We start from the raw sequence: 15,863 nt of genomic DNA on the forward strand, positions 1-15,863 counted from the left end.
AATGAAATCTGAAGTAAAATACCCAGGAATACATCATTAAAATAATTACAAAACTCCAATAAAATATCTAAAACAGTATTACGACAGAAGATATTTAAAATAGCAGTGTAAGTAATACATGTTTGTCTTTGTGGATTTCTGTATAGTCCACAGTCTGCATGGGGACCACAAATGCACAGGCAAGCTACAGAGAAAATTCTAAAGATTTCTAGCTTTCTAGGCTCTGGAGTGCTCCCCTTTTCCTCTGAAGTAACCCAGAGATTCCCTGGCCAAAACAGGCATTCCTGTTTGCCATTAACTTGGCTCGCCAGATGTGTGAATTGAGGGCCCTCAGTTTCCCACCATTTACCAAGGTTCATGAGTTTAAGGCGATGTCATACACCAAGTTAATTTTTTTACCTAAAGGGATTTCCAGTTTTCAAGTCACTCAAGATCGTGTTCTGCCAGTGTTTTTTCAATTTGAAACTTAAGTTTAAATGGAAATCCTCATCTATATATAATTTCATTATGCCTCAGCATGTCTGTCAAAAACCTTAACTTGTACCTTTTCTGGAGAGTAAACGGTGAAATATCTTGGATAATTGCTTCATTGTTAATTAAAGGATCATGACTTAATTTTTTCAATATTCTTTTGTTGATAAAGATTCAAAATATTCTACAGTATCTCAACATACTTGTCTGTTTTGTACTATTTTTGAGTTAACCCTATAGGTTTTGCTAATCTTAACTCTCTTCAAAATCAGATCCTAACACACTTGAAAATAATTTTTCTAAGTAAGCAATTAAATAATTTCCTTCTTTCACATTCATTAATACCCCTCAGTTAAATAATACCCCTTGTAACTTCAGGTGCTTAAATAAGCTTCTAACACTTTAATTTAAAAACTGCAGTGAGGGATATTTATTTATTTATTATTTATTTATTTATTTATTACTTTGCATTTATATCCCGCCCTCTCCGCAAGCGGACTCAGGGCGGCTTACAGTATCATAAAAACAATCAATTCCATAAAACATATAAAACCATAATACATTTATCAGTTTAAAACTATTACGCTATCTCGATCCAGTCTGGCGGTATTGGGTTCTGACTATGACCACCAGCTTCTGTAGGATGTCCGGTGGCAGCCCATTTTCAGTCAACCAGAAATGCCTGTCTAAACAGTTCGGTCTTACAGGCCCTGCGGAACGCCGACAGATCCCGCAGGGCCCTTATAGCTTCTGGGAGGGTGTTCCAGAGTTCTGGTGCTGCCACCGAGAAGGCCCTAGATCTTGTTGCGCATAGCCTGGCTTCTTTTGGGCCAGGGGCAGACAGCAGATTTTTTGTCCCTGATCGCAGTGCTCTCTGGGGGATATATGGGGAAAGGCGGTCCCGTAGATAGGCAGGTCCCTGACCATAAAGGGCTTTAAAGGTTAATACCAACACCTTGAAGCGAACTCGGAACACAACAGGCAACCAGTGCAGCTCTCTCAGCACTGGCTGAATGTGCTCCCGTCGTGGTAGCCCCATTAACAGCCGTGCTGCAGCGTTCTGCACTAGTTGTAGTCTCTGGGTTAGCGTCAGGGGTAGCCCCATGTAGAGAGCATTACAGTGATCTATTCTTGAGGTGACTGTAGCATGGATTACCGTCGCTAGGTCGCTGCGGTCCAGGTAAGGGGCCAGCTGCCGTGCTTGCCGAAGATGGAAAAAGGCAGATCTAACAGTGGCTGCCACCTGAGCCTCCATTGTAAGGGAGGACTCAAGGAGCACGCCTAAGCTCTTGACCTTGGGGACCGGTATTAGTGGCACCCCGTCAAGGGCCGGCAGCTGGATCTCTCTCCCCGGACCGCCCCGACCCAGGTAGAGAACCTCCGTCTTCGTCGGATTCAATTTCAGCCGACTCAGTCTGAGCCAGGAGGCCACGGCTTGTAATGCCAGGTCTAGATTTTCCAGGGTACAGTCAGACTGGCCACCCATCATTAGGTAGAGCTGGGTGTCATCCGCATATTGATGGCAACCCAGTCCATACCTCCTGACAATCTGGGCAAGGGGGCGCATATAGATATTAAATAACATCGGGGATAGGACCGCTCCCTGCGGCACCCCGCAACTAAGGGAGTGCCTCTGGGATGCTTCCTCCCCTATCACCACCCTTTGTCCCCGATCTTGGAGAAAGGAAGTCAGCCACTGCAAGGCAGATCCCTGTATCCCCACATCGGTGAGGCGGTCAGTCAGTAGCTGGTGGTCAACCGTGTCAAAAGCGGCTGACAGATCTAATAACAGCAGCACTGCAGAGCCGCCCTGATCCAGATGTCGCATAAGATCATCCATGAGGGCGACCAGAACTGTCTCCGTCCCATGACCTGGCCGAAAGCCGGACTGGAATGGATCCAGTGCGGAAGTGTCCTCCAGGAATCCCTGCAGCTGAGTCGCCACCGCCCGCTCTATGACCTTACCCAGGAAGGGAAGGTTTGACACCGGCCGATAGTTCGCCGATGTGGCCGGGTCTGCTGATGGTTTTTTTAAGAGGGGACGGACCACTGCCTCTTTAAGAGGTGTGGGAAAGATCCCTTCAATCAGGGACCTATTGATGATGTCCTGTAGTGGTTCACGTAGCCACGTTTGGCTAGCCTTTATAAGCCAAGACGGGCACGGATCTAACCTACAGGTCGTAGGGCGTACAGCTGCAAGGGTCCTGTCGACTTCCTCCAGACTGAGTGGACTGAAGGCTCTTAGTTTCAAGCATGAATTTGATGTACTAAAGTAAGTAGGTGAGTAGACCTAGTTAGGGCACAAATATTTTTAGGTCTGTGGTCAGTAGCAGAACGCTGCTGCCGTCTGAGGCAGTCCTGAGACAAACAGATAAAGACAAATGCAGATGCCAGTGAGGACAAACATGTATGGTTTGCAACACAGGCATTCAAACAGTCAGTCATTGCTTAATTCTAGCTTCTGTCCTCTCCTTTTCCTTCTCTATCCAACTCATACCCAATCCTTCCTTACTTTCTTTAGCACAATTAAGCTAACTTTGTTATTGCTGTTGTATTTTTAGCATTGATGTACATGTAAAAATTAGATGAACTTTGGCACAAATGAAAGAGGTGTTTGGTTTTGAGTTTGTTAGAATCAGAGGATGGTGGAAGACAGGAGGGCCTGGTGTGACTTGGTCCATGGGGTCGCAAAGAGTCAGGCTGGACTGTGCGACTGAACAACAAGAACCAGAGGACCATGGGTGGACTTCCATGTAGATAACAGGGCTTCTCTGGGCATCCACCCCCATCCCCCTACCCCCAGTTGAAAAGCTGTTATTGAAAGTTGGTGGTTCTTCCAGAAAAGCAGCATTTGGTGAAAGGTAAAAATGTGATCATTGCCCATGTACAAGGGCACATCTTCTTCATGGTCTCTGTGCTTCACACTCATGGGATAGAGTGCTTGCGCCGATCCCTGAATCAGTACCTAAAAAGCCCGGGATTTTTTTGCGCTCAGCACCAGCGGGCATGCGCAGGCGTCCCAGTACGCATGCTCGCCGGCGCCAGCGCGAGGATCCTGCCAGTTCCTTTCTGACCGCTGCGCTGAGAGGATCTCCTTTCATGTCCCTGGTCGGTAAAGTAATCTTTGGATTATTTCTTCTCGTTGCATATAGCCCATTTGTTGTTTTCATAGTGTAGTTAGTTAGTTAGTTGTTAGATAGTTAGTGTTGTTTAAAAAAAAATTTGTTGGACTTTGCCCTTCGGAGCCCCATTTTTCCCCTCAGAGTTATTCCTGTGTGGGTTTTTCCTTGGTGTCTATGGAAAGGCGTTGGGGGGTTTTAAGAGGTGCTGTTCCTGTGGAAAAAAAATTGCCCCTCCTGACAGCCATTCCCTCTGTCTCCTCTGTTTGGGCGAGAGACATTGTGTTGATTCTTGCTCGCACTGCCTGAGTTTTTCTAAACAGTCGTGCAAGAATCGGGCGGCAAGAATTTTGGCCGCGCTGGTGGAATCGGCACTTTGTCCTCAGAAGATGGCATCGGGCCCGTCGGTACCGATGGGAGAAGCCGCAGCCCTGACGGTCGCATCGGCTGAGATGCTGGTCGAGCACGGGTGTTCCACAAACGACCATCTGAAGGGTCGGTGGACACCCCAGCTAAGAAGCGTCGGGATGATTCGGGGACCCGATCATTTGTACCGAAGAAGGTGAAATCGAAGGAGAAGTAGAAGAGATCGTCCCGCACTCCTTCTCCTTCTCAAGAAGCTTCGACATCGATGCTGGCTGATCCACCTAAAAAGATCTTGGCGTCCCCGCATTGTAGCCCTTTGGTGTCGAGAGGCAGCGCTTCGCAGCAGTTGCGTCTATCGGCATTGGAGCAAGAGATCGACCTTACTCAGCGGTCCCACTCTTCCAGGTCGCAGCGTCAGAGTGAGAGCGACTCTGTCTCGGAGGTAGAGGTGTTGGTACCGATGGAACCGTCGGCACTGCTGGATCAGATGAGGGGTCGGAGAGAGCTGGAACCATCCACGATAGCTTGTTGCTTCCCACCACTTCCACCGTGGGATCAGCGCCAGTGGCCTTCTCCCTACGCCTACCCATACCTGCCGTACCAATGGTACCCCCCTCGTGACTTTGCCAACTGGGACCAGCAATCCGAGGCTTCTCGCATGTCGAGGCTTTCACAGCACTCTAGGCGACGTCTGTCATCATCAGTGTCCATCCCGCCTGAAAGATGCAGCGTGGTGGTGGAGGAGGTCCAGGCTAGGTCGTCGGTGTCGATCCGGTCACCCGTCAGAGCGTCAACACCGGTGCTTTCAGAACACTCATTGAGGAGAGAGTCTTCATCGTCAGACTCTGAGGTCGGTACCAACGATCCAGACAGGTTTTTGAAACCTTCGCCGGTGTCACATACTGCTGAGGATCTTCCAATTTCACCATCGGAGGATCTGAAGTCGTATGGGGACCTGGTGAAGAGGATGGCACTTTCCCTCTCCCTTCTGGTGACACAACTGCAATCTGTCATAGACGATACCGTATTCCACATCATGCAGCGGGATACGTCTACGGCGGTTGCCCTACCTGTTACGAAGGTCATCTTACAGGCGGTGAAGGAGCCCTGGGCGAAGCTGGCTTCTACACCTGTGTCATCAAGAAGATTGGACCATATGTACCGCGTCCAAGAGGCTAATGCCGAATTCCTTTTTACCCACCCGAAGCCAAACTCGGTGGTCGTGTCCTCCTCATCAAAGGCTCATAAGACACACTCCTCCCCACCGGACAAGGAAGGAAAGAAGCTGAATAATGTGGGAAGAAAGTTTTATTCAGCGGGAGCGTTGGGGGTTAAGGTATCTAACTATGCTGCATGCATGGCTAGATACCAATACTCTGTATGGGAGCAACTCAACCCCTCCTGTCTTCCCTGAGCTAGGAGAAGAGGTCTGCTGTGAAGAAGCTGCAGAAGGAAGGCTTTGTTGTAGCCAAGCAACAACTGGCTGCAGCAAAGCACATGGTAGATGTGTCAGCGAAGATGATCACATCGGCTGTTTGCCTCCACCACCACTCCTGGCTTAGATCAACGGCCCTCCAGCAAGACACCAGGGCTTTCGTGGAAGATCTGCCCTTCGAGGGCGAAGGCCTCTTCAGCTCGACCACGGACAATGCTCTTCAAGAAATGGATAAGAGCATAAAGACCTCTAGGAACCTGGGTGTCCCGGCGTCTTCCAAAGCTGCTAAACCAAAATAGTGGCACAAACCCTGGTCCAAGAAGCCATATCAAAAGTTCTTCCCGGAACAGCAGTGGAGACCTCGCTCTGCCCAACCTGAGAGTAGGTCCCCTAACAGGGGGAACAACAGAAACCGATACGCCTCAGCACAGACCACTGGCAAGTCTAAGGGTGCTCGCCCCCAAAAACAGGCCCTTTGACTTTCTAGTAGCACGCGACACCGTCCCCACTTCTTCTATCCGCCTCCACTCATTCCTGTCGGCCTGGGAGTCCATCTCTACCGACAGATGGGTGCTTTCCATCATCGCGGAAGGCTACAAAATAGACTTCGCTCAGATTCCAAACCAATCTGTGGTAATCACCACACCCCCTTCCCCAGCTCTGCTGGCGGAGGTGAGCAACCTCCTACAGAAACAAGCCATAGAACTGGTCCTGGTGGAGGCCAGAACGGGAGGCTTCTACTCTCGTTATTTCCTGGTTCCCAAATGGGATGTGGGTCTGAGACCAATCATGGACCTTCGGAATCTGAACAAGTTTATTCTGTACCAGAAGTTCAGAATGTCCACTCTGCAAACAATTCTGCCCCTCATCAACCAAGGGGACTGGATGGCAACGCTGGACCTCAAGGATGCCTACTTCCACGTCAGCATCCATCCTGCATTCAGACGTTTCCTTCGGTTTGCAGTAGGTTCTCAACACTTCCAGTTCAAAGCCCTTCCGTTCGGTCTGTCCACCGCACCTCGGGTGTTCACAAAGATGATGAGCGTTGTGGCTGCTCACCTCCGGCTTAAAGGGATAGTTGTCTTTCCATACATCAACGATTGGCTCCTTGTGGCGGAGTCGAAAGAGAGTTTGTCAGACAATATTGCCACCACTCTTCGTCTTCTTCACACCTTAGGTCTGCAGGTCAATTTGGAGAAGTCACATCTTACTCCATCACGGACAGTTCAGTTCATAGGGGCTTTGCTGGATACGGACCTTTACTGCACCTTTCTGCCTCAGCAGAGAGCGATGGACATCATCAGTCTTGTCAAGCTTTTACAGAGTCGAAAGTGGGGCATGGCGCAGCAGCTGCAGCGGATGCTGGGGCTGATGGCGGCGACTACAAGTGTGCTGCTCTTTGCGAAGTTGAGGATGAGAGGCCTACAACTATGGTTTCTTTGACAGTTTCAACCATTAAGAGACTCACCTCGGAAGAGGTTTGTAATTCCACCTGTGACACTCCGAACACTGCAGTGGTGGAAATCAAAGGACAACATTTGTCAGGGAACTCCCTTCCACCTACCTGCAACAACAGTGATGATCACAACAGATGCGTCTTTGTGGGGCTGGGGGGCTCACAAGGACTCTCTGTGTGTGGGGGGCCCTTGGCCTTCTCAATTGACTCACTGTCATATAAATTACCTGGAACTGCTTGCAGTTCACTTTGCTCTTCGGTCCTTCTGCCCCATGGTGGCAGGGAAGGTTGTTGCTCTGCTAACAGACAATACTACTGCCCTGTGTTACATCAACAGACAGGGAGGGACAGTCTCTCGACGGCTCTGTGCACTGGCACTGGATCTGTGGTCGGAGTGCCTGGAGCATGACATCTTTGTGAAGGCTGCGCACCTCCCAGGGGCGCTCAATCTGCAAGCAGACTCGCTGAGCAGGAGTGCAGCTTCCCCGCACGAGTGGGAGATACAGTGGCGCTTCCTTCAACCCGTGTTTCAGCTCTGGGGGTACCCTCAGGTGGATGTGTTTGCCACAGCCAGAAATCGGAAGTGTCCTCTGTTTTGTTCCAGAGGGGGCACGGATCCAGAGTCGTTGGGAGACGGTCTGTTGTTCCCTTGGTAAGGTCGGTTCCTATATCTGTTCCCACCTCTGCCACTGCTGACAAGAATTGTCAACAAGATCGCAAGAGAGAGACCATGCTGCATCCTGGTGACTCCGTGGTGGCCTCGGCAGAACTGGTTCCCGATCTTGCTCCAACTGGCGAGAGGGGTCTTCTACCAGTTTCAGGCGGAACTGGACCTTCTGTCAGCTCAGGACGGTCATGTATTCCATCACAACGTGCCTCACCAGAAGCTGACAGTGTGGTTCATCGACCCTGTGAGTTCTCCAGCAGAGTCCAACACGTTTTCCTGAACAGCAGGAAGCTATCTACCCACGCTTCCTATGATAGGAAGTGGCGGAAGTTTCTTCAGTTTTCAGTGGATTCTAGTTTCACCCCAAAGGGTGGGACTATCGGTGATTTTTGAATTTTTGTTATCTCTGGTGGATGCTGGCCTTGTTTTTTCTTCCATTAAAGTTTATTTGGCAGCAATATCTACGTTCCATGAGCCAGTTGAGGGGCATTCAGTTTTTGCACACCCTCATTTTAAGAGATTTTTGAAGGGTTTGCTTAGGCTTCATCCTCCATCGAGATCACCCCCACAGTTGTGGGATTTGACTTTAGTGTTGGACAGGCTGACTCGGCGTCCTTTTGAGCTAATGGCCACATGCTCGTTACAGCTTCTATCTTGGACGACTGCCTTTTTGGTAGCCATCACATCAGCACGCCGTGCAGGGGAGCTCACGGCTATGTGTTGTGACTACCCATATCTAGTTTTTTAGGAGTCTGGAGTGTCGTTAGCTCCTGATATTTCTTTTCTCCCCAAGGTGGTTTCTCAGTTTCACTTTAACTTAGAAGTTTGGTTGCCCACGTTTTATCCTACACCTTCCTTGGATGAGGAATGTAGGTGGCATGCTCTAGATGTTAAGGGTGCCTTATTGTTTTATTTGAGTCGCTCCAAGAGTTTTCGTAAGGACCAGCATCTTTTTGTATCTTATGCTGCTCCTAAGTTGAGTTCTAGAATCTCGTCTCAGCGGCTTTCAAAGTGGCTCACTGAGACTATTAAACTGTGTTATTTGTTGGCAAAGAAGCCATTGCCTGGGCCCATTCGCGGCTACTCTACAAGAGCGATGGCAACATCGGTGGCGTTCCTGAAAGACGTTTCCCTGACGGATGTGTGCAAGGCTGCCACCTGGTCCTCTCTGCATGCTTTCATGAAGCACTACCCGCTGGAAGTGCATGCTCAGCAGAGGACTCGTCTGGGAGCTGCGGTGCTGCAAGCTGTCTCTTCTGGTTGACCATCTTCCCGCCTCCAGGTATGTCTTGCTTGCTAATCTCCCATGAGTGTGAAGCACAGAGACCATGAAGAAGATGGACAGGTTGCTTACCTGTAACTGTAGATCTTTGAGTGGTCATCTGTGCATTCACACTACCCACCCTCCTTCCCCACTGCTGACGGTCTTCTTCCAGTAGGGGCTTCCAGCGGTCAGGGAGGAACTGGCGGGATCCTCACGCTGGTGCCAGCGAGCATGCGCACTGGGACGCCTGTGCATGCCCGTTGGTGCCGAGCGCGAAAAAATCCCGAGCTTTTTAGGTACCGATTCGTGGATCAGTGCAGGCGCTCTATCCCATGAGTGTGAATGCACAGATGACTACTCGAAGATCTAGTTACAGGTAAGCAAACTGTCTTTTCTTCTCTTTCATCTTTGCTGCTCTTTGTCACGAGGAGGAGCTGGAAGGGTTAACAGACCTGGAAGAGTTGCCAGTCAGTTGCTCAGCTGAACAAACAGCAGCTGGCCCATCAATCACTCTCCAGGCACCAGTGTCAGCTGTTGATGATCAATCTCCTCTAAGCTCTCCCCCTCCCATCTCATGGGTTTGAAGCAGGCTCCAGAAAGAACTTTCAGAGCGAAGACATGAGGCACGCCGATGCTTAAGGTCTCTCAGCCCTGAGTTCCAGCAGAGTCACTGCCACCCAGGGAGCAGGTGATTGAGGCTCCCATATAGCTCCCACCCAGGACCTGGTAACCTAGTGGAAGCAACAAATCTATTCTCTGGCTTGCATCCACACTCCTTCCTGATCCTGATCCTGACCTTCTTGATTTCCTTGGCACCCTGACCTTCTGGCTTTTGGACATTGACTTCTGATTCTGGTTTGTGATTCTGCATTGGTGACTTAGCTCCTGCTTGACTTCCTGGACTTTGACCTTGGACTGGCTTTGGACTCCTGCCTGCCTGCACCCTGAGAACGTGACACTCTCTCTTATTTTGTTGACAGTGGCAAGCTTTTGTGCTCTTGTTGTTGAAAGCTGAGCAGGTTAGAAGGAGAAAAGGAAAGGCCGTTTTACTGACTTGGATGTCAGTATCAAACGAGAGAGGCAAGCCCCAATAAGAACATAAAAGAAGCCATGATGGATCAGGCCAATGGCCCATCCAGTCCAACACTCTGTGTCACACAGTGGCCAAATATATATATATATATATATATATATATATATATACATATATATATATACACACACACACACACACATATACATACACATATACATACACACACACACACACACATATATGTACTGTGGCTAATAGCCAATACAGATGTCGGTCTACACAGGGCAAGATAGTAAATTGCTGCCTTCGTGTGTATGTGTGTGTTTTACCCTGCTTTCACTTAGCTCTAAATGACTTTTCTGTGAAAATATAATAATAGTCTGAAAAAAATTGCCTGGACAAAGGAAGCAAAGAGCACATGTTCATCAAAGGCTTAACTTCCTAAGCTGACTCTAGGCAATTCAGCTCACCAGCCTAGACATGTCTTGTGCCTGCCGTCTTCACAGTCTGCCTGAAAACTGGACTCTAGCTTTGTCTGTAATGCAATTAACATAATTGTGTTAATCCATGAGTTAGTTCAAGGCAGATTTCAAAATGGCAAGCTGTTCACATAAAACGCCAGGTACCTTGTTATTTAATTCATAATATTGTTACTAATGCTGAAAGGAAAATATTGCCTGAAACCTAAAAGTTACACATACATACACATACATACATACCCTTGATTAAATTAACAAACTGCAAGTATAGGAATGCAAGAAGAACCTCTGTTTTTTCTGTTCTGCTGCTGCTTTCAGTGAGATTTACAACAGCCAAGGGACATTTATGTATAGCTTTTGGTATTACCTCTTGTTTGGAAGTTCGTTCCCAGATGTTTTCTAGCTCAGGGGAGGGAAAGCTTTATGTTTCTAGGAATTATGTGATTTTTTTTTTCAAGAGCCTTGGTTTCAACCAATCACAAAATGGTGGCTTGTACAAAAATTACAGCATTTCAGAGCAACTCTAAAGTGCTTGAGTGAGGAAATCTTTCGCTGAGTAAATCACACACACCCTTCCATTGTAGCTTGCCTGTAAGGAGAAAATACACAGTTAGCTCTCTCTTTTCCCCCAAAGACGCAAAGAGCAACTTCATTGCAGGAAGAAAGAGTTGACAGCATGCTCCTTTCTTGTCCTGAGCAAATTGGTGTGCTTGGGGATGCCGACTGCTTGGAGAGCTTATGATGGATGGTGGCTAAGAAGGTTGGACTGGGAGTCCCAGGCTCAGATCCCCACTCTGCCATTGACACTTGCTAGGTGATCATGGGCCAGGCAGCCTAAAGTAGCTCACAGTGATTGTTGTCAGGAAAAAATGGCAGAGAGAACAACATAAGCCACTTTGGGGTTCCCTCCTGGGGAGAAAGATGGAGTACAGGTGAAGGAAATAAATATAAATGTCCTGTCCCTTTAAGATGCTTAATGTGATGCTATTTAGCCTCCATGCCATGAAAAGCTTCAGCCATCCACTTCCACACATTAAGCCTCTATTAAAGGGACAGGATATTTGCCTCCAGGCTTGCTGCCAACCCTTGTGTATGCTTGCATTAAACTCATGTAGAGCATCATCGCAGTGCCCTTCTGATCGCACTGGGGGGGCAGGCGATGGGCTCGGCTCTCCCCAGTTTGAAAGGGCCCGGGCTGATTCTAAGTTGTATGAAGAGCACGCTGAAGGAGACAAAGTGTGGGAGGGGGCAAAACTCCTTCTCCTTCTCCAGCCTGCTCTTCAAACAGCTTAGAATCAACCCGGGCCCTGTCAAAGCGGGTAGGGCCAACTCCAAGCCTTTTCGCTCCTCTGGGGTGGGGGGAGCGTGGCACTAGGGAAGGGAGGGGACAGGCGGTGGTGGGGAGCCGAGCCTCATGCGGGGGTGTGTGTGTGTGTGACGGAGCGTGGTGCTGCGAAGGGCAGGTGGGGGCGGCAGGAGGGTGGAGGGCAGGGAGTGGTGGCCCGGTTGCTAACAGGCCGCAGACCGGGAGTTGGAAGCCCCTGCTTTACAGGGAATTCATTTTAAAACTGCATACTTCATTTGAGCAATTTTATTTTACAGGTATTGTTCATAGTGATCTGAAACCAGCAAACTTTCTGCTAGTGGATGGAATGCTAAAATTAATAGATTTTGGCATTGCAAACCAAATGCAACCAGATGTAACTAGCATTTTTAAAGATTCACAAGTGAGTAAACTTGCTATTGGAGGGAGGGGCTTATGTTATCATAAGACACTAACCTTACCCATTAATAAAACACAAGCAAGGGACCTAAAGGCCTTGTGAGTAAGGGGAAATACCATTTTTCCCTTCCCTTCCCTCCACTTTCACTCTCCCTTCTACATTTGTATTTGCTTCCTTCTTTTCTCTTCTAGCTTTTTCCTCTTCCTTCTTTCCTCTTCTACCACTTTTATCTTCCATCCCCACATGGAACACCTCTCTCACCCTTCCTTGCAACCCTCCCAGCATTTACTTGCCGCATATTTCCTGTCTCTGTCTCCTCGTTACAGCTCCCCTCACTTTCAAAGCGATTTGTACAGTAAAGCACAAAATAGTTTAAATGCTTCAAAATCTGATTCTACCATGTGAGATGTCAGCTGTCATTCTGGGCTGCTTGGACAATGTGATCTGTGGTTGCATAGGCAACCCAAAATCATAATCAAGATCTTACAAAGTAGTTTAGTGAGATCTCAGCACTCTGAAAGCGCATTTGATTTTACTCCCCCACCCCTTAAGATGTTTCTGCAAGTCTGGTTGGTTTCCAGAAAAATTCACAATAGTCCCTGCACAGTGTTTTTTATTTGCATTTAGGAAGTGTGTATAACTATTGAAATTATGATTGCCTTGTAAAGGGAGATAATAGATAGAATATCAGCAGGAGAAATGCAAAGAATTTGGAATGTCATACAACTCACAGTTGATGTTCATGGTTTCCTAAATGAAGATGTAGGGATTCAAGTCTCCAGTTGCCTCTGCTGAAAGAAAAAAGTAAAGCAGTTCCATGATTACTGCAGACTCAATTCTCTCAGGTTGCAAAGATAATTAGTATTACAAGAAGAGAAGAATGTGTAGAGATGGAGAGATAAATGTGTAACTGGCCTTACAGGAGCCAAACCAGTATATTCCATAAAGCTTCTATGTTGAGGTGATGTGGAATTTCATAAAATTGCAGAAAGAATGTCAGCTGAGGTTAAAAGATCGGAATCATGCCCTTCTCTTCCCTGCACTGAATTCCATCCTCCACCTTAACACCACTTAAGGAGTGTATTGACACAAACATTGACCATATTGAATGCTGACCATTTAAGCAGGGTTTTTAATTGCCTTCTGATCTTTTAGTGGTTGGCTGATGTAATACCTCACTACAATATGGAGGAATTTGTCTTGAACATGCAGGCTGCAATGTGGATGAGAGTGTACTCTGCAGACCACTGCCAACTGCATTTAACAGGAAGAGCCTGTTCTGCACTTATTTCCAAACTAGGAGAATTTTGCCATTGCAGCTTCAATCTGTGTGTGTGTATGAGAGAGAGAGGGAGAGTGAAATGGACACATAAGAAAGTATTTTGAATGTATGGATTCATTCTTAGGATATGCATAAGTCAGTGGTATTTGCAATTACTATAAGCCAAAATAGTCACTTTCAGCTTACTTGTTTCACTGGCTGTTTCAAGGTAGCAACTACAAGCCCCACCAGGCCAGAGCCTTGCCCACATTCTTGAAACATGGGAAGGTGCTCAGAAAAGCCATGGGTGGTATGTCAAGGATCTACATGTGGGTCTGTCACTGCTCTAAGATATTTTCTGTACATTATTCAGTGTGAATTCTTAGTGAATAAAAAATTACTGTCTAGACCTTTCCAAAGTCATTTAACAATGTTTGGTTTTGAACTAATATTTCTCAAGAACTGTTACAGTCCTCGCTAATATCTTTGCTGCTCAACGCAACCTATATTAAAATTATAGTTCTGGAGACATTGCTTTTCTGAGCCTTTGTTAGTACAGATTTTCAAAAGGAAGCCTGAGGTTGAATATTTTAATATATTATTGTTAAATGTATTTAACCCAATTTTTTAATGTTGTTAGGTTGGCACAGTTAACTTTATGTCACCAGAGGCAATCAAAGATATGTCATCTTGTGCAGAAAATGGAAAACCAAGATCAAAGGTAAAATATTCTAATCCTTATTGAATGGGTAAAATCTTTGGATCAGTCTGTGTGTTTTTATGCAAATCTCAGACTAGGTTATTTCACTTTCTTGGTTACACTGGGAATAAATCAATCAGGGTACCCTGAATGGTGGGGCAGTATTGGATTTTATAGGTAGACATTTAAGACTGGCTAAGAGGGAAGTAGCTAAACTAAAAAATAGACTAATATGCTTTGCAAATGTTGAGAGGAGTGGGCTGTCATAAAAACAGTAAGAAGTCCGGCCACACACATACACAGTGGGTGGGATTTTGAGTTTATGCAGTCAAAACAGCATAATTTTAAGCGCTGGGGAAAGCCCTTCAAAGAAAATGTAGACATCTTTCCTTTTACTACTATAATATGCTTTTTTAAAAAAAAACTGTTGCAGTAATTAGAAATCAATGATTTGTTGTTGTTCATTCGCACAGTCGAGTCCGACTCTTTGCGACTCCATGGACAGAGTCACGTCAGGCCCTCCTGTCTTCCACCATCCTCTGAAAGTCTGCTCAAATTCGTGTTTGTTACATCAGTAACACTGTCCAGCCATCTCATCTTTTGCTGTCCCCTTCTTCTTTTGCCTTCTTTCTTTCCTAGCATCAGGATCTTCTCCAGGGAGTGCTCTCTTTTCATTTGGTGGCCAAAGTGTTTGAGCTTCAGCATCTGACCTTCCAGTGAACAGTCTGGGTTGATTTCTCTTAGAACTGACTAATTTGATCTTCTTGCAGTCCAAGGGACTCTCAAGAGTCTTCTCCAGCACCACATCTCAAAAGCATCTATTCTTCTGCACTCGGTCCAGCTCTCACAGCCATACATAACTACTGGGAATGCCATCGCTTTGACTATACGGACTTCTGTTGGCAGGGTGATGTCTCTACTTTTTATTATACTGCCCAGGTTTGTTATAGCTGTCCTCCCAAGGAGAAACATATTTTAAATTCATGGCTACAGTCACCATCTGCAGTGATCTTAGGGTGGCCATAATATCTGCAGGCCAGCCAGGGACACCTTGAGGGGGGAAGGAATGTGTGTGTGCGCGCGCCGCTGGAAACAGGAAGTGACGTCATGCCACCGCCGGAAACAGAAAGTGACATCACTTCCTGTGACATTTCCCCCGCGCCACCTGCCGGAAGCAGGAAGTGACATCACTTCCTGTGACATCATTTCCCCCAAATGCCACTGCCGGAAACAGGAAGTGACTTCACAGCACTTCCTGTGACGTCCCCCAAAATCCCCCAAATATCACCGCCAGAAACACCAAGATTATTTATAGAGAAGGAAAGGGGGAAATAAAGTTAAATAAAACTCTTTTTTTACTTTTTTCAAAGTGAGAAGACTAGAGAGAACGGGTTCCACGCTGAGAAGCCAGTCAGATTCCAGTGAGATTCCAGTGAGACTGTGCTGCATAATGCAGCCTATTTATTTTGTCCTGTTTGCTCTATCTGCGCCACCTTCATCACTTTCGGGGTGTGGATCCCCCAGTGGGGTGGTCTCCCGACTCCCTCCGCCGGCTGTTTCTGATAGCCCTGCGCCCCCTCTTTCATTTGATATGTGTCCCGTGCGGGTGCCACCCTCCCGCCAGGAGATGCCGCAAAATGAGCCCCCTTGAGGCTTATGGTGTCAGGGCTCGGGGGAAGCGAGCTAGACTGCTGTTCTTTTGCAGGGTTATAGAGTGTTTCGAGCCCATCCCTGTGCCATCGGTCCCATCGTTGTGGGACCCAGGGGGCCGGCGCAGCGGCCCGCCGAAGCAGCCTGTCACTAATAACACAGGTCGAGATGCAGGACAGGAACCCGGAAGTGACCGACAGGCTGCTTCAGCGGGCCGCTGCGCCGGCCCCCTGGG

General features: G+C 47.5%; 1 protein-coding gene across 1 annotated transcript in view; it reads left to right on the forward strand.

Annotated features, from left to right (window-relative positions):
* The window catches only part of TTK (TTK protein kinase), a 78,843-nt gene that overhangs the window by 44,394 nt on the left and 18,586 nt on the right, over positions 1-15,863 (forward strand). Inside the window, exons 17-18 of the mRNA XM_060236424.1 lie at positions 11,896-12,020; positions 13,919-13,999. Coding sequence (XP_060092407.1) covers positions 11,896-12,020; positions 13,919-13,999 — 206 coding nt within the window. The remainder of the gene's footprint in view (positions 1-11,895; positions 12,021-13,918; positions 14,000-15,863) is intronic.

The sequence above is a fragment of the Heteronotia binoei genome, chromosome 1 (genome assembly GCF_032191835.1).
Source record: "Heteronotia binoei isolate CCM8104 ecotype False Entrance Well chromosome 1, APGP_CSIRO_Hbin_v1, whole genome shotgun sequence".
Classification (NCBI taxonomy): domain Eukaryota; kingdom Metazoa; phylum Chordata; class Lepidosauria; order Squamata; family Gekkonidae; genus Heteronotia; species Heteronotia binoei.